At 41.3% G+C, this 19,988-nt stretch overlaps 1 protein-coding gene across 2 annotated transcripts in view; it reads left to right on the plus strand.

Annotated features, from left to right (window-relative positions):
* SLC47A1 (solute carrier family 47 member 1) overlaps positions 1 to 19,988 on the plus strand; it is a 721,842-nt gene that overhangs the window by 650,124 nt on the left and 51,730 nt on the right. The window contains exon 15 of one of the 2 annotated variants that reach the window (XM_086955001.1): positions 11,832 to 11,957. The exons of the other annotated variant lie outside the window; for it this stretch is intronic. Coding sequence (XP_086811127.1) covers positions 11,832 to 11,957 — 126 coding nt within the window. The remainder of the gene's footprint in view (positions 1 to 11,831; positions 11,958 to 19,988) is intronic. 2 annotated transcript variants of the gene reach the window in all.

A 19,988-nucleotide genomic window follows, 5' to 3' on the forward strand; every position in this document is an offset into this window, starting at 1 on the left:
TGCAGGTCCGGATGCTGGAGAAGTCGCAGGAAGGGCAGGTGAAAGGTCCGTGGGTGCGTCTCGGGGTGGCTCGGTAGCATCCGGGGATCCGGCCAGTGTTGAGTGTGTTGAGGGTGGCGGAGTCGTAAGTACGGCGGGTGGGCTGGCATCTGCGGGGGCCAGGGGTTCTAGCGCTGGGCGCGGTCCAGGCGCGGACGGGCGCAGACGGGCTTGCCTTTGGCGTGCCTTCGGCGCACAATCGGCGCGCCCGCAGCGCGTGTCCGCTGCGCGTACGCTTAGGCATCATAAGTAAGGAGCCGGGTGGGCGGATCAGCTGGTTGGCGGGAGCGGGCGGCGAATGGGCTGGCGGGGGCACAGGGAGGCAGCAGCGGGAAGAGGCTGGTGTGGGCGGGTGGTTCAGCGGCGGCTGGGTCGCCCGAGTCAGGAACCAGGAAGCGGCAGCAGGGAGTGAGGCCAAAAAAGCAGCAGAGGAGCGTGGGGGCGACCAGGCCTGAACACAGGCTCAGCGGTCGCTCGATGGATTAAACCCACATCTGTGACTGGGGTGAATGTTTTACCATTGTGAAACATTCCGTCCATCATTTTGTGTGTTTTGCTGCTCACCCTATGTGGGAAGGGTATGCCCAGATGTGGGTCGCTTGCTCACTAAGCCACTGGAGTCAAGCTATCCTGGCTGAAGACGGCTGATAGCCAGAAACCGGTCGTAGGATGCTTGATTCCGGTCCAGGAAAGACATGGCTTAGTGGTTCGGGCTGGGCTGTTCCCATGAGGCACAGGGTTAAGACTGCTTTGCATATGGCCATGTCTGAACTTGGGTGGCTTGGTGAGCAAAATAACAATGGATTAAACCCAGATCTGTGACTGAGGGTGAATGTTTTGCCTTTGCGCAACATTCCATCCATCATTTTGTGTGTTTTGCTGTTCACCCTATGTGGGAAGGGTATGCCCAGACGTGGGTCCCTTACTCACTAAGCCACTGGAGTCAAGCTATCCTGGCTGAAGACGGCTGATAGCCAGAAACCGGTCCTAGGATGCTTGATTCCGGTCCAGGAAAGACATGGCTTAGTAGTTTGGGCTGGACTGTTCCCATGAGGCACAGGGTCAGAACTGATTTGCATATGGCCATATCTGAACTGGGGTGGCGTGGTGAGCAAAATAACGATGGATTAAACCCAGATCTGTGACTGGGGTGAATGTTTTGCCATTGTGCAACATTCCGTCCATCATTTTTGTGTTTTAAAAGTAACCCAATAACCTACCACAAAAATAAATTTCAACACGTTATAGAAATAAAGTGCAAACAAAGAGATAGATATGAGACTGCAAGTATGAATGACCATAATAAATTGACTTATTACCCATCTAGGTTTTTCTCTATCTATTGTGCTTTTGCCCATCTAGGTTTTTCTCTATCTATTGTGCTTTTGCCCATCTGGATTAGCACACTCACTAGATCGGCAAAGATACCCAAGATAGAATTAAAAATTAAGGAATTTCTGTGGCGAGATCTATTACGAGACACCAAGGATTTACAAATGTTTAGGTAGTGGCTCAAGCATACAATTCTTTATGCCAACTACACTATGTGGAGGCCAGGTCTTTCTCTGAACTTTCATAGTGAGGGCAAGTCCTCCCCCATAAAGGTGCGTACTAGCTTTTTGCAGTGTGCTTCTCTATGCTTGACATTTGTCTGCACAGCACAATTGAATTAGTCAATGCAGCACGTCCAGGGAAGGAAGTAAAGAAACGAAAGGGGGAACAAACTGTAAACAAAAACCCCCAAAAAAGCGAGAGACAGTGGGCAATACAGTGCTTTAAAAATTAAACGCAGAAGTGTTGGTACTCTCTATTAGGAGTACCTATTTGCGCCTGTGATGTGCCTGTACTATGCCTGTACTATGCCCTTAAATGTATTACAGAAGTGCTGAGAAGTGCAGGTATTTTACCACTCAAATTAAAAAAGTACAGCTACTCAATACTGGACAGTACCTGCCCATTTAAAGCATTGAGGGTATCTAAAAGAAAAGAAAACAATCGAACATGTAACACAACAGAAAGGTGGGCTGTGGACGCCATGCACGCTCCACTTCTGAGTATGGTAGAACACTTAAAAACAAGACTGTGGGACTGATTATGAGTACAGCAGTCCCAAGACTACTGTACTCACGGTGGCAGACGAACCGATGTGCCCTCAGCGGTCGGACCGTACGATTAGGACCACAGTGGTTGGACTACCACAAGTCTGCCACCACCCGCAAGACCTAGGATCCCGCGGAGGTGGGGAAAGGCGCGATCTGTGGCAACGGTGCCAATGCCGGCACAGCCGTGCAGATCATGATCTTCCTTATGGCCAACCTTTTCATGGTGGGGACCCCTCCATGAAAAGGTTTGGCCGAAAGGAAGGTAAAGGAGCCCAAACAGGGCCCCAGGGCTATTCTACCCATTGTGGGTAGTAGCCGAGGATACATGTTGTGCCCCCCTATGCTTCCACTGTCTTGCGCACACTGTGCACCATGCATGACATGGTGCATGGCAACAGTGGGTGCATGACAGCGGAGGCACTGCAATGTGGCACACCACCAGCCCGGCAGTAAAGTCAAAATCCAGTGGTCAGAATGCCGCCGGCTTGTCACTGCGGCCTGGCAGTTCGACCTGCAAGGTCGTAATCAGGCTCCCTGTCCAGTTCAGTCAAGTTGAGCTGACCCCAAAAATAAAGTCAGTCAAAGTAGATATTGAAGAACCAAGGGAACCGTTTTCCTGAGGTACTGTCTGCATGCAACTAGGAGGTTAGAGCAGATACATAAAATGTGCATCAACGTTTCCTCAGTTTCGCACAAAGCCTGGAGCCTGTCCAGACTTGGCAAGGCACTGAAATGTAAAAACATACTTTTTAAAACCTGTGAATAGCATTCAGACAAATAAGGCTGTGGTCCAGGCAATGAATAAATGTTAAACTGCCACAGATTTGTGCACTTAACCATGTAGCTTTTATCCCTCAGCCTTTGTATCGGTATGTTACGGCAATCAACCTATCTAAAAAGTCAGAATCCTTCTCTCTTATAATTTCATTCCCTATGTGGCGATGAGGATCAGTTTGGCGTTAAGAATGTTTAACAAAGGCCCATAAGTTGCACCTTTCAATGTCTTGGAGAGAAGACCAAATGCAAAAGGAAGAACACTGTATGTTGGCCTTGACCTGAAGCTTATGCTTTTTATAGATGTCTCTGGAGTCGATGGTAACCCTAAGGGGTTTCCCGTTTATACTCCAGGCACTAAATTAGTTAATATTTCTACCTATTTTTAGTACCTTGGGTTTGTTCAAGTTTGTGATCAACCTATTCATATTTGTGAAGCCCTCCAGTTCCTCCACTAGCCTTTGCAGTCCAACCCCTCATCTGGCACTTTTCCTTCACACCGTATGAGGTGTGTATTTTCCTGCATAACTTGGTTCCATCGCCAAGTTTTACCTGGACCCATGTATTGGTATACAAGATTTGTATTGCCCGGATTGATTTCCTAGGAATACCCCCAGTGAATCTGCTTCTGTCAAAGGATCACCCTGGACACACTGTCAAGGTGGCTTTGATGTCAACAAATGTGCATATTAGGTGGTTTTAGTCGTAAAGGACTTTTCCATACATAGCAGAAGTGCCAAAAAAGTTTGGCAGTGACAGAATCCAAAAAAAGGCTGTTTGATTGCAGGGAACCTCTTGTGATCGCTAACCTACTATTGTAGATCTTGCAGAAGTAGGCTTGTAAAATACTTGGCCTCATTGTCCAAGAGAGCTATAAAATGGTAGTTACTCTGGCTGCTTTCGTCTCCTCCCTTGAAAATAGTGTCTATAATTGACCCTCTCCAGGTGTCTGGAACTTCTCCCCTTGTCTTAACTACCTAATACACAGGACAAATGTTGACTGTCCACAACTCAGGACTGACTTAGTAAAAAGACCTGGGGGAGCCTTTAGGCCCAGCAGCCCCATCCTTTTGTTTCTGTTTCACCTTCAACAGTTATTCACTGAAATACATTTGAGAGTTGGGAGGCACTTCACCATATTGTTCCTTAGCTGCTAGACTCTAAAGTTCAGTAAAGGTGTCATGAAAATGTGTGTTTCTCAGAAAATCATGAGCTGTGCTTGAACTGGCAGGAGAGTAGTGTGCTTGCAGAAACGTTACCCAGGATGACTCATTAATATTGGCGTTACACGCTCCTCCACTTTCGAAATGAAGCAAATTTTCCAGACCTGGTATAGGTTCTTCTTATTACAGGCGTTAAACAATTTGGCAGAAAATTCCTCACGATGTTGATTCTTTGCTGCCCAAATTTCCTTTTTATACTGTTTCTAAGGTTAACGGTTGAGGTCTTTGGGTACCTTCTTCATGCGGCATATTTGTTTGGCAACATGTTTTTTCAGCTAATTGTTTGTGGTTGAAAACCAAGGGGATTTGCTCTATTCCCCCAGGGTGTGGAGTTTTCAGCTACATTTACCAGAGCATAGTTCAAGGATCTTCTTCATGTATTCATTCCAGGAATCATTGTAAGGATCTTCTTCATTTTTTCATTCAATGAAGCAATAGGGTTCCCTTCATTAGGATTAAGGTTCCTTCAGAGCTGCAGGCTTATTGCTTTGATTTCAAGCTACAACTCCTCACACCACCTAAGCTTCTTAAGATTCTCTTTGTGCACTTCTTTGTACACATTACTGTTTTGATATGTGTTAAAATGAAGCTTAAGATTGAACTTCTTTATTCAGTCTCTACTGGCTCCCACTATGATTCCACGCATTCTAAACAAACATGTGAAATGTGGAATACACTTGAAATAAAACATGTCTCATGCAGGAGCATGCGCCAGGAGCCTGACATATTTAAAGGTACATTACATAACAAATAAACTGAGGATGTAACAGATCTCCCTTAACAACAAAAAGAAAACTGGCATAACAATAACAAATTACATTTGAAATATATACAATGAGATACAAAATAAAAATGGCAATATAAAAAATATTACATAAAATGTGTATATCTTTTAGGCATCTTAATGACACGTCTAGAGTCCTTTACTCCGCTGGCAACAGAATCAAAGTTGTCAAAATGTACACTGTTTCCTGAATCAGCTTTTACAGGAATATTAAACCCTGGACCTTTGGCCAACCTTCTAATATTCCAAATTCTCCCATCTTGAGTCATTGCACAATTTAAAAACACTCTCTTTATTTGAATAGGCTCACTAAACTCATCAGAACCTTTGTTCATCAAACCTGGTTTGAGAATCCTTACCCATTCTCCTACATGAAAATCTTGTGCTTTAGTATTCCATTCATTATCATAAATTCTTTGGTCTTAATTTGCATATTTTCCACACGTTTGGCAACATCCCCAATACTTTCCATATCAGACACAAAATGATGGGATTTCTCTCTCATCAACCACGGTAATACTTTTGGCGCAGGATTTCTACCTTTGAAGAGCTTAAAAGGGCTAACCTCAGTGGTGGAGTGAGGTGTAATGTGGTAATTCCACAAACGTTTTCTTAAAGCACTTACCCAATTCACCCCAAACTTGACTGATTCCACAATGAAACTCTTCAGCACACGATTGAACCTTTCCACCTGACGATTATCATGTGGTTCATAAAGAGATGTAAACCTGGGAACAATATTACACTCTTTGAGAAAATCAGCCATTTTCAAAGAAGTTAATTGAACACCATTATCTGTGACCAAACAAGATGGGCCACCTTCTCTAGTGAAAACATCTGTAAAAAAATGTATGACTGCATTAGTGGTGGCTTTAGGAACAAACTTTACCTCATGCCACTTTGAATGGTAGTTAATGATCTCTAAAGCATAGTGTGCAGATTCTGGCAAAATGTGAAAAGGACCCGAAATATCAAACACAATTTTTCCCCACGGTTCAGATGGCCATCTAACTATCCTAATTGGTGGTGTGTGTACTTTTAACATCCTGTCACTTGAATCACACTCTAAAATTTTCTGACAGTTCTATCAATAAATTTGTCAATCCCTGGCCACCAGAAATAATTCCTCACTAATCTTTTCATAGAAGAAATACCAGGATAGGTTTTTTGAGAAATCTGTAGGATAGTATCCTACATGCCCTCTGGGAGAATACACTTCCCTGATTTGAAAACAAAATCGCTTTCTAACTCTAACTCTTCCAACACATTGTAAAACGATAAAACCTCAGATTTCACCCTGTCTTTTCTTGGTGAACCATTTTTAATGTATTCTTTTAGTTCCTCTCATTTGTTATCTTTCTGTTCACATTCATGCCAAAGTATCTCTGTGATATCTTGGAACTTTTCCTGTAAAACATCTTGAATGGTAAGTACAAAATCATACTCATGTACCACGCTGACCTCATCTTGCTTGCACGGTAAGCGTGAGAAACAATCAGCTGTTAAATCTTTCTTTCCAGGTACGTATACAGTAATAAAGTTATATTCCTGCAATTTCGACGTTAATCAGGCAATCCTGGCTGTGGAATTCCATCCTCCTCCAACTGACAAAATGTTGACTACGGGTTTGTGATCTGTCCTAAATGTAAACTTGGAACCCCAAACATATAATCTGAAATGCTCTATTGCCCAAACACAAGCAAGCAGTTCTCTTTCTATGACAGCATATTTACGTTCACATTCATTGAGTGTCCTTGAGGCAAAAGCGACATTCCATTCATCATTTCACTCCTTTTGTGAAAGCACACCCCCCAAACCATACAGACTGGCATCAACTGTTATCACACATTCTTTGTTAATACGAAAGGGTTTGAGTGTAGGAGCATGTATGATGTCATATTTAATTTCTTCAAATGAACGTTGTTGCAGATCAGACCATTCATACTTCACACCTTGTCTAAGCAATTTCCTCAAAGGTTCCATTTTAGTGGCAAAATTAACGACAAATTAGCTGTAGTATTCACACATACCAGCAAATGAGAGTAATTGATCTCTGTTCTCTGGAGCGGGAGCTTTAGTGACAGCTTCTACTTTAGATTTGTTAGTAATAACACCATTACCTTAAAGAGTGTGTCCCAGATATTCAACAGACTTCTTGAACAATTTGAACTTGTGTGCTTTAAGGGTTAAGCCACTTTGTTCTAACCTTGCACAAACTTCCTGTAAATGTTTTTCATGTTCAGCAGTATTTTTGGAAAAGACTAAAATGTCATCTTGAAAACATTTTACATCGGTGTCCACATCTCTAAAAATCTGAAACATAATTCTTTGGAACACCGACGCAGTGGATGCAAGTTAAAAAGGCATTTGCGTGTATTGGAATAAACCTTGTGGTGTTATGAATGCTGTAAGTTTTTTTGAATCTTCTGTTAGCTCAATTCGGTGGTAAGCCAATCTAAGGTCAAGGGTGGAAAATATCTGTGCCCCATCTAACAGTTAATCTAACTCATTTATATTTGGCAATGGATGGCAATCAATTATTATATTAGAATTTAATGCTCTTAGGTCTACACATACCCACAATTTTTGGTCTGGTTTCCATACTAAAACTATGGGAGATACCCACTCTGATTATTCTATAGGTTCTATGATACCCTCCTTTAGTAACTCATCTAACAAGACTTTAAGTTCCTCACTGATGCTGATGGGAACATTTCTGAGCTTTTGTACAACAGATGAATGATTGTTTTTTGACACAATCCTGTGCGAGAAATGTTTAAGTTTACCAATTTATCACAAAACACATTTTGGAAACACTTAATGAGATTAGATCCCTTTTCAGATTCTGTAAGATTGTCATCAATAGCATTTTCCACTACAGAAATAGTATCCATAAGACTGTCATCACATAATGATACTGGTTCTTTAGAACGAGAATTTAACATAATTCCCAATTTCCATTGGTCAAACCAGCCTAAGACATTCACACCTTTTTGAGAATTGTATAGCTTAATATTGGCTTTTCTGTGTTTGAAATGTAACTCTACCTGAAAGAAACCAATCATGTTGATCCTTGTACCACAAAAACTTTCAGCAATGATATCAGATTCTTTCAGATCATCCATAGAAATACGATTTGCTAAGGTATCAATAAAATACTCATGAGAAATGATAGTCCATGGTGATCCTAAGTCTACCATAAGATATAGATCAACCCCACACACACTAAATGTGCATTTAGGAGACTTCAAAAGTACCTGAGTGTGACTATCTAAAATAGATACTACAAAACCTTTGTCAGTATCAAATTTGACATCTCTAACTGTACTGACATCTCTAACTGTACTTATGTTTTCTTCAGATAAGGAAGAAATGGCACCCCTACTATGAAATTGGGGACGTCTATCTACACATATTGCCAAAATGACCAATTCTATTGCAAATTTTACATTCTTTCTTTAACGCTGGACAACCTGGAAAAGAAGCATAGTAAGACTTATTTCCACATCTATAACACATGCCCTGATAATTGAATACTTGGGACCCGATGTAGGTAAATCTGATTTACCGACTCTAGAATAACTTGAGGCCCACAGGAATCAATGTCAATTACCGAATCGGTAAATACCGATTCGGTAAAATTACCGAATTTGCAAGGGGGACAGGGTGTCACTTTGACACCCTGTTGCACCCCTGATTCTGGCTTGTGTGCCATATGGCACACATATGGCACACATGCCAGAATCAGGGGTGCAGCAGGGTGTCAAAGTGACACCCTGTCCCCCTTGCAAATTCGGTAATTTTACCGAATCGGTATTTACCGATTCGGTAATTGACATTGATTCCTGTGGGCCTCAAGTTATTCTAGAGTCGGTAAATCAGATTTACCTACATCGGGTCCCAAGTATTCAATTATCAGGGCATGTGTTATAGATGTGGAAATAAGTCTTACTATGCTTCTTTTCCAGGTTGTCCAGCGTTAAAGAAAGAATGTAAAATTTGCAATAGAATTGGTCATTTTGGCAATATGTGTAGATAGACGTCCCCAATTTCATAGTAGGGGTGCCATTTCTTCCTTATCTGAAGAAAACATAAGTACAGTTAGAGATGTCAGTACAGTTAGAGATGTCAAATTTGATACTGACAAAGGTTTTGTAGTATCTATTTTAGATAGTCACACTCAGGTACTTGAACACACATCTACTGCAAGGCAATATAAATAACGAATAAACTAACGTTCAAGATTTTTCATGGGATATCCAGGTGCTTTCACAAGTTAGGCACAGAGACAAGCTGGGTGAAAAGACAGTTACTACCTTATTGGCAGCTGGACTGAGAATTCTTAATGGTAGTTTTGATGGGCACATCCCACCTGTGTGGACATGTATTTCTGAAAAATCCAAATCCATAATTGATTATACCCTAGTCACTTTATCTTACGTTGTTCAATCTGATAACTAACTAGTCAATTGATTATCAGCCTGAGAGTGATGATCATTCACAGATTATTAATCTTGCGACTAATTTAATACCATTTTGTTACATCTTCAGTTTATTTGTTATGCAATGTACCTTTAAATATGTCAGGCTCCTGCTGCATGTTCTTGCATGAGACATGTTTTATTTCAAATGTATTCCACATGTTTTGGTTGAATGTGTGGAATCACAGTGGGAACCAGTAGAGACTGAACCTTGAAGAGAGATGCACTTTGATTACCATGCTGCAAATAAAGAAGTTCAATCTTTCATGTCTTTAGCTTCATTTTAGGGCATGTATGTGTGCCACATGGCACAGGTGTACATGCACAGATGTGCATGTACACAAGAATTCATTATTTACCATGATATAGTATGTCATGGTAAATAACGAATTCTTAATGGCCGGTGGCACTGTTTTCAGTGCCACCTACATCACATTGTTGCGATTCGGTAAATTTACCGATTCAGTAATTTACAGAATCGGTTAATTTACCGAATCTGTAAATATACCGAATCGGTAAATTTAAGGCCCCCTACATCTGTAACTCCAAATACCAGTCGGTAACGACCGAAATTGGCCGTTACCGACCGGTATTTGGCCTCCTACATCTGGCCCTTGGTGTGGAGACTGTTTTGATCTATTATAATTATATTTTCCCACAGTGTGTGTTGACTCTTTTTTTTTATCCATATTTATGTCCGATGGTACAAATCTGTTCATCAGGAGCTTTTTTTCCTGTGTCCTTTCTGATAGTGTCCATCCACAGATCTGATTGTTCCTGAGCTTTAGCCTTGGCAATAGTTTCAATTAAATTGGGATCACCCATAACCCATAATTTATCTTGAATTTTTTTACATTTCACATGAACAATAATTTGGTCACGTATCATTTCGTCAGTCATGGTACCAAAATCAAAATCAATACTCAAAGATCTGAGAGATGTTAAAAAATCATTGAAGGATTCTTCTTCTTTTTGTTTTCTGGTATAAAAGTTGAAGCGATTAAAAGCAATGCTGATAGGATGTTTGAATCTATTTCTAATCTTGCTAAAGCTTCTGTGTACACATTCATAGAATCACCACCTCCTTCATTTTGTGTGACAATTTGAGGAAGAGACCAGAAAATAAACTTGACCCTCAGATCCTAAACAATGGAGAAGAATGCTTTTTTTCCTTTCAGAACCCATTCTTTCCCCGTCAATTTCTTTCATGTACGTTAAAAATGATTCTTTCCATCTGGACCATGGCATGGGTGGATCACCTTTGACTTAGAGAAACTTGGCCGGTGGATGAAACTGCATGTTGTATTAGGTAAGTAAGGTAATATGCACAATTTTGTAAATTTATTAAACTTCATGTGAGAAATATTCAAGTTAATTTTTACTTGATGCTGGTTGAGGTTTCTATTAATGTCTCTTGTTTAATGAATTACCATTGAAATGTACTACGTGTTACTGACTCTTTCTTCATGAATATAAACTTATACACTCTTTAAATTTTAGAACTATGTAACCTCCTTATGCTTGCAGTATTGTAAAGAAAGTCATTTATATAGTGCTTATAACTTGAGGAGGAAGGAATGTGTATTAAATTGTGCAAAAAAAATGTGCTCAAATAGCTGGGAGAAAAAAAAATCACAAAAACAAAAGTTAAATTGTCTCCGCGATATTTGTACAGTAAAACATGTTAAAGCTGAAAAATATTGTAAACTTACTTTTAAACTAAAGTCTGATTGAAATGTAGAGAAAAATTAGTGCTGAGATTTCTTTGTCCGGTATCTGTAACTATGGTGACAGTAATAAACAAAATGGCGGCCGGGCATATGACGTGTTACGTTGTTGTGAAACTACGCAGGATTTGCGTATGTAATGCACAACACGTCATGAAGAGCGCAGCCAGCAAGACGTCACTGAGAACGCTGCATGTCGAGGACCGTTGCTCAAATAGCGTTGAAGGTAAAGGTGTTGACTTCAAAATATTTACTTTAAAAACAATGCGGAGAAAGATTTAAAGACATGGAGAGAATCCAGTTTGTACTGTGCTTCGAAAAACAAGTTATTAAATTACAGTGCGCAACAGCCAAATTAAGAATATTTCGCCTCAGCAAATGACAAGTATTTTAAATGGGTAAAATGTCATAAAATCTGAATAATACAATCAGGAAAAGAGCTGCTGCGGGTGCAATCAATTCACTAGAGATGTATAGAACAGCCGCTGGTACAATCAAAGTACATACAAATAAGAACAAAATGGCACATACCATGAAAATTGAAGTCTTGAAAAATCCAATAAGATGGGTTCAATCACCACTCTTATGCGTGCTGCAGAGTGGTTTCCCTCGTCGCCAAAATTGTTAAAATGAAGCTAAAGACATGAAAGATTGAACTTCTTTATTTGCAGCACGGTAATCAAAGTGCATCTCTCTTCAAGGTTCATTCTCTACTGGTTCCCACTGTGATTCCACACATTCAACCAAAACATGTGGAATGTGGAATACACTTGAAATAAAACATGTCTCATGCAAGAAAATGCAGCAGGAGCCTGACATATTTAAAGGTACATTGCATAACAAATAAACTGAAGATGTAACAAAATGGTATTAAATTAGTGGCAAGATTAATAATCTGTGAATGATCATCACTCTCAGGCTGATAATCAATTGACTAGTTAGTTATCAGATTGAACAACGTAAGATAAAGTGACTAGGGTATAATCAACTATGGATTTGGATTTTTCAGAAATACATGTCCACACAGGTGGGATGTGCCCATCAAAACTACCATTAGGAATTCTCAGTCCAGCTGCCAATAAGGTAGTAACCGTCTTTTCACCCAGCTTGTCTCTGTGCCTAACTTGTGAAAGCACCTGGATATCCCATGAAAAATCTAGAACGTTAGTTCATTCGTCATTTATATTGCCTTGCAGTAGATGCTTGTTCAAGTACCCTATAACTAACAGTCTGGCTTCCGGATGACATATTTTTAAATCCTCAACTTCAACTACATCTTGCATTTTGTTCAACAGACCTTGTTTAACTCTGTGAGTAAGGTGATATAGATATGTACTATGATTAATAGGGCATTGTGAGGCCCAGTCCTATCCAACCATCTTCATAGCCTGCAACCATGTTTCTTGTCCATCCAGGATCCTAATATTAAAAGGAACATCAGGTAATAAAGTACATGGCAAGGCCACACTTAGACCGCACTTTGATCACAGACTTGCAAGCTGGGGTGAACACTTCTGTGATCCTGACTAAAGGAATTGGTTGTTTCAACCATGTTTCAGAAGTTATCTTTGTCTAGCTTTTGCCGCAGACCAGCCACATATAATGAAAAGATGTTAAGGAGGACTTCAGATCCCGTAAGTGGTTTAGATCAGGGTTATGGATCATGTGAGGCCTCCAATCAGGCTGTGGTGCCTGAAACTAAGGTGGCAGACAGCCAAACCTAGTCTTATACTTTATTGGAGGTGTTTGATCCAGGGAGGTTTGAAAAGATCTCAATTTTATGTGATACCTACCTCCAGTAGAGTTTTGTAAAATGGAGTATGGCTTCTCCATCTACTTTACTGCTTGCATGCTTGAAATGCATCCTGGGGAACCACTTCTCCTGCAGAAATTATCACTAGACTTGCCAATCAACCCTGGTGGATAGGTGTGCCCACGTAATTCTTTGTCATTTATACCCAAGTCCCAAAGTTTGAAATTGAGGATCGTCTGAGCGAGTTAACTAGAGGCGAACAAAAGCAGAGTGGGCTGCAGACACTGTGAGCACCTTGGCGGTGCGAATTCAATGGACTTCATATCGGTTGAGTAAACTGCCTTGAGGTCATGCAAACCTCTTCGATTTTTCAGGATAGGTCCCAGATTTAAATTGTCCTGTGAACCTCTGGATTTGAATTCAGGTTAATAAAGGAGCAAGGTGATATTATCCCCATTTTTTAATCCTTGTTGGTAGGATGCCTGGATCTGGGCAATGTATTCCTGGAAATAGTAGTGTTAATAGGATCTGTCTGATTTGCCTAATCCTGCATGTGCGTTTTGCACTCTGCTACACTGTATTCTGGGTGCTCTTCCAGTGTCACAAATAAGGCAGGTTGACTCACAAGCAGGTACAGCAGAAGCGATGATGTAGCTAGTTTCTCTCTTCCCTAGGAGTGGCACCTCATGCGAGTCATACAAGTATCCACTCAACAAAGAGGACCTCACCAGGGGAAGGGAAAAAATTGAGAAATAAAATATAAAGGACTAGCAGCCAGAAATCATCTACAGCACGTGGTACTTGGAGAGCTGCTGCCAGAGAAGTCTGCAATCTGTTTTCCTGCAGAGGTGACACAAGACACATTCATAAATACACCCCCTACCCCTCCAAGCATCAGCAATATATTCAGATATATATCAACCTACTCACTCAGATAAGCTGCCACAAGCCTCTGAATAACAAAACCACAAAAAGGTAAAAATAAAGTAAATAGAAAGAAAAATAAGTTCACAGCAATCCACTGGTGTGACAGGGTCAAGTCTAACTTTCAATTTTCAGTCGTAATAAGGTTGGAGGCTACTTAGCTTAATCGCTAATGTTTCTAGATCAAAGCGTAGGAGTTCCGAATCCGAGCCCTCAACAGCTCAATGGAAAATGCACGCTTAGTCCAAATCCACACAATTCCTAAAGGTTCAGAGAACCCCGCAACGGCTCCCTCGTTAGTTACTTCACTAACGTCCAAGAAATTCCCTTTGCACACTCAAAGGGCAGGCACCGTGTATCCAGGGTAACACGCCTCGCTGATCTCTCTCTCTCAGCGCGGCTCCCGCGTAGGTTTCTAGCCGCGCGGCTTCCAACGCTGAAGTAGAGCAACGCGGCTCCCAGTACAGTAGTGAAGCAGCGCGGCTCCCGCGTTCCAATTCCAAGTTCCAATACCACGATTCCGTACTACACAGGTCCGTAGTAAGAACCAGGGTGCAAGTCAAAGACCACAAGCTCAGAAAACCTCAACTACACAGGTGACAAGCACCGTATGCCAAGTGGGAGGGGCAGATATAGGAAGTAATGAAAAGGAAGCATAGTGGAGAGGGAAGACAGACTACAAGGAGGCATTCTGGGTCATGTAGTTCAAACGACTATGGCAACGAAATCGTGACATCCAGTTCCTGTAACAGTTCCTGTAGTGAATCCTTGGGTCGATGTTCCAATGTAACAGCACTCTTATTTTCCTTTTTTTGGCTTAGTCCCATCATGTTAAGTCCATTTGTGATAACATCTGCAGCTGATACAAGAAGTGCAAGTCATTGGCCTGATTGCGTAAAGGATGAATTGCCCATCACCTGCTGGACCGGGAAGGAGATGAGTTGATATCTGTTGAGCGCCGTCTTATCTTTGCTTGGTGTTTCGAATTTAGACTTTCCATTATTCAGCACTGTAACCTTGTTCAAAATAGGTAGCACCTTCAATGAGGATCGCTTCATCGCCAGAGAGGCAGCCAAAGTTTGTGATTCCTTCCTTTATGCTGTCTCTTACGGGCTCTTTTCAACTTCACGTTACTTGACGTTTTAACTACTGTGCTACAATCCTCTTTGAAGTCTGCTGCCGAGTCTCCCACAACTTTCCGTACTGAATTATTAACTGTATTTCATCTGCCCCCTAGTGAGGATATGGAGCAGGAGTTACAAGTCTTTGACACCACGGTGGTGTTATTCAGCGGAGCTGTAGATCTTTCCAAACTGGTCATAGCTTGTTAATTAGCCAGTCCTGTGAAACTTTGGGGGTAATCCAAGCCTGTTTCTATTGATCTTGCTGACATACATTCCCTCATTGTCTTGCTCTGGGCAGTGCCATTAAGCTCACTCGTAAACAAGCACGTGTTTATTCGTTTTCTGTTGATGGATTTCCATACATTCTAAAATGTTCTGGGCCAAAGATTTGTACTGTCTGCTACTGAATGTACCTCTACCTCAGCATACCTCTATCTATTTGTGACTGCTCTATCTAGGATTCCATTTTGTTCCACAGGTCTGTTTCCAGTAATTGATGGGGATTAACATACACTGGCGAGTACCCTTGTGACAAATTAGATTTTAATTCCATCATCAGGGTTTTTAGAGCTTGTGGTGGAGCACTCAATTTGTCTACCAGGGCGAGCAGGAGCAGCATGCGTAATTGTTGTCATGTCTTGGATGTGCACTGATTATAAGCATTTATAATTATTCCAATTTCGAATGGATGCTAGAAACAAAAAGTACCAAAGAGTGATTGTGAGGGCCACCTGAATGTCATGCTTTGTTGAGGGCTTAGGTATGTGTGTACACGGCTTGTGTGCACATCCCAGTATTTGGGCACTCCCTCTGGTTCATCAAATGTGAATAGACTCCATTGAATTTTCAAAATTTCTTTTATTTGAGTATATTGTCGTTAGCCTTTCATTAGTAGATTAATTTCATCAACTTTATATGGCTTTATCATGAATCATCGTCGCTCCAATGCATTTCGGGCCGGTTGCCCTTTCTCAAGGAGCTCTGAAAACAAGAACGATCTGCGTTTGCATCAAGTTGCATAGAAGTATAACAATGTACAAAGTGTGGGTCAGAAAACACCCATTTCCCAGTGATAGTGATAAGAACAAATGGAACACAGGCGGTGCATGTGTGATGGGTGCAGTAAAAAACGGGGGCGGAAAGACGGGGTAAAATGCCAGGTCGGTTGATCGTGCTGGTGAATTAAGGGCGCACCCAGGGAAAGTGGATCTTTAAACTAGTTGCAGCACGAGGGGTGAGAAAAACAAAGGAGAACGCTCACGTGTGTATTCAGCTGTCATGAGGTGCTGGAAAGAACAAAGTAAAAAAAAAAAAATCAGCGTTTGAGGTAGCATAGAAATGCGGCGAGTATTAGCGTTGCTAAGGTCGGCTGGCAGAGGCTAAACTATGCGCTTACCGGAACGGGATTCAGTGGAGGGACCGTCGAGGTCTCCGTATCTGCTAACCACTAGGCAAAGCTGCCGGGCTGGTGTATAAGTGACGCGCAATGGAAGCTAAGTGAATATAAACAAAGGACTCAGATTGACGGCGTGTGGAGGTGAAGATCAAAGAAGGACAAATATAAGGCGAAAAGGAGGGGCCATCTTGGAACGGGCATAGTGAAGACGAGGTGAAGGGGGTCAATATGAACATGTGTGAAATAAGGGAAAATGCACATGGTGATGAATCAACATAATAGATAGTGTCATAAAAATGATGGAGAAATGCAGAAGTATAAACATGGCAAATAAACATAGGAAATAAATGACATTACGATGAATGCGCACAAGAGGTATGTGTCCTTAGATACCCCACCGGGTATTTATAAAAAGCAACTCAGTTCAATACGGTCATTAAGACCAAATGGTTTACAAGATTGTAAACGATAAATCCATGCGGTTTCTCTTTGTAGAAGGAACTTGTTATTGTCCCTTCCTTCTTTCTTCTCAACGGTCTCCAGGACCATGAATTTCAACTGTGCCACGGTGTGATTATTTTCCATGAAATGTGTGGCCACACTGGATTTTGTTTGTTTAGTCCTGATATTGGATTTGTGCTCATTCAACCTGACTTTTATTTTTCTCTCTGTTTTTCCTACGTAGATTTTTCCACAAGGACATTTGAGCAGGTATATAAGGTTAGATGAATCACACGTTGCGTTGACTTTCACCTTGATTTCTGTACCTCTCATAGGATGATTGATTTTGTTGCCAGTGATGATATTGTTGCAATTATTGCAGTTAAGGCACGGTTTTGTGCCTTTGTGTGTGATTGGACTCGGTGTTTCTCTGGATAGAATCTCCTTTAGATTATTGGCTCTAGTATAAGCAAATATCGGAGGATTCTTGAACATGTCTTTAAAATCAGGTTCAGATGCTAAGATTCTCCAATGTCCTAGAATAATTTTTTTGTATCTCCCACTTAATGTGGAATATTTAGAAACAACTACCATCCTGTTCTCTTCACTCTTAGTTGTCTTTTTTAAGGCCGTTTCTCGTTGGATTAAAGAGACTTTTTTCATGGCTTCATTAGTTGTTTCTGGCGGATATCCTCTCTCAATGAATCTTAGGTTCATTTCATCTATCCTTTGTATGTAGGTTTCTGGATTGGATACTATGCGCTTTACTCGCAACATTTGGCTGAAAGGGAGGTGGCGTTTAAGTGAATGCTGATGGAAGCTTGCAAAGTGCAACGTATTGTTACGGTCAGTGGGTTTCCTGTAAAGGTCCGTTACTAGGCCAGTGTCAGATCTGGTGATGGATACATCCAGAAAGTTGATATGAGACTCATTGAGATTCCATGTCATTTGAATTTGGTGGTCTTTGGTATTTAGGTTACTCAGCTCTTTGACCAGCATCGCTTTTGTGCCTTTCCACAAGAAGAATAAATCGTCAATGTACCTGACGTACATCAACAGGTTGTTGGTCCATGCCGGGTTATCATAGATATGGAGTTGTTCAAAGTCAGACATGTAAATATTAGCGTACGCTAATATTTGCTTATACTAGAGCCAATAATCTAAAGGAGATTCTATCCAGAGAAACACCGAGTCCAATCACACACAAAGGCACAAAACCGTGCCTTAACTGCAATAATTGCAACAATATCATCACTGGCAACAAAATCAATCATCCTATGAGAGGTACAGAAATCAAAGTGAAAGTCAACGCAACGTGTGATTCATCTAACCTTATATACCTGCTCAAATGTCCTTGTGGAAAAATCTACGTAGGAAAAACAGGGAGAAAAATAAAAGTCAGGTTGAATGAGCACAAATCCAATATCAGGACTAAACAAACAAAATCCAGTGTGGCCACACATTTCATGGAAAATAATCACACCGTGGCACAGTTGAAATTCATGGTCCTGGAGACCGTTGAGAAGAAAGAAGGAAGGGACAATAACAAGTTCCTTCTACAAAGAGTAACCGCATGGATTTATCGTTTACAATCTTGTAAACCATTTGGTCTTAATGACCGTATTGAACTGAGTTGCTTTTTATAAATACCCGGTGGGGTATCTAAGGACACATACCTCTTGTGCGCATTCATCGTAATGTCATTTATTTCCTATGTTTATTTGCCATGTTTATACTTCTGCATTTCTCCATCATTTTTATGACACTATCTATTATGTTGATTCATCACCATGTGCATTTTCCCTTATTTCACACATGTTCATATTGACCCCCTTCACCTCGTCTTCACTATGCCCGTTCCAAGATGGCCCCTCCTTTTCGCCTCATATTTGTCCTTCTTTGATCTTCACCTCCACACGCCGTCAATCTGAGTCCTTTGTTTATATTCACTTAGCTTCCATTGCGCGTCACTTATACACCAGCCCGGCAGCTTTGCCTAGTGGTTAGCAGATACGGAGACCTCGACGGTCCCTCCACTGAATCCCGTTCCGGTAAGCGCATAGTTTAGCCTCTGCCAGCCGACCTTAGCAACGCTAATACTCGCCCCATTTCTATGCTACCTCAAACGCTGATTTTTTTTTACTTTGTTCTTTCCAGCACCTCATGACAGCTGAATACACACGTGAGCGTTCTCCTTTGTTTTTCCCACCCCTCGTGCTGCAACTAGTTTAAAGATCCACTTTCCCTGTGTGCGCCCTTAATTCACCAGCACGATCAACCGACCTGGCATTTTACCCCGTCTTTCCGCCCCCGTTTTTTACTGCACCCATCACACATGCACCGCCTGTGTTCCATTTGTTCTTATCACTATCACTGGGAAATGGGTGTTTTCTGACCCACACTTTGTACATTGTTATACTTCTATGCAACTTGATGCAAACGCAGATCGTTCTTGTTTTCAGAGCTCCTTGAGAAAGGGCAACCGGCCCGAAATGCATTGGAGCGACGATGATTCATGATAAAGCCATATAAAGTTGATGAAATTAATCTACTAATGAAAGGCTAACGACAATATACTCAAATAAAAGACATTTTGAAAATTCAATGGAGTCTATTCACATTTGATGAACCAGAGGGAGTGCCCAAATACTGGGATGTGCACACAAGCCGTGTACACACATACCTAAGGTCTACAGTTTGGCGCAAACGGACTGTTACGCCACCAGTTGGAGCACCTCTAACAAAATTATCTACCTAAAATATCTATATAAATAAAATGTATCTTCAACACGCAGTGCATTGCCCACACCATTTTTTTATGCTTTGTTGAGGGGCCATCAAGGGCGTATCCCACAGCCTGTATTGTGTTTAACAGGGTGTCCTAACACTTTGAAGTTTTAGTAGTCCCGGTGTCACCTATATGGTGAGAAAGTTTGTTTATTTCTCTACCACACACAGTTCAGAGAGTGGAAGTTGTTGGCAGCAAAGGGGCACTCTTACTGAAGCAGCGATGAACTCTTTTGTTCTGATGCCCGTGAAAGGAGACAGCCCTAGTTTATTTATGTTGTGACCATCCTCAAACAACTCAATACGTCATCGAACATGCACTCTGCCACTCATCTTTGCACTCATGCATCCATTCATCAATCCACTGACTCATCCTTTCATTAATTCGCTGACACAAATACAATAAAACGTACACAAACTCAACAACATATTT

Source organism: Lissotriton vulgaris, chromosome 2_1 (assembly GCF_964263255.1).
Source record: "Lissotriton vulgaris chromosome 2_1, aLisVul1.2, whole genome shotgun sequence".
Taxonomy (NCBI): Eukaryota; Metazoa; Chordata; class Amphibia; order Caudata; family Salamandridae; genus Lissotriton; species Lissotriton vulgaris.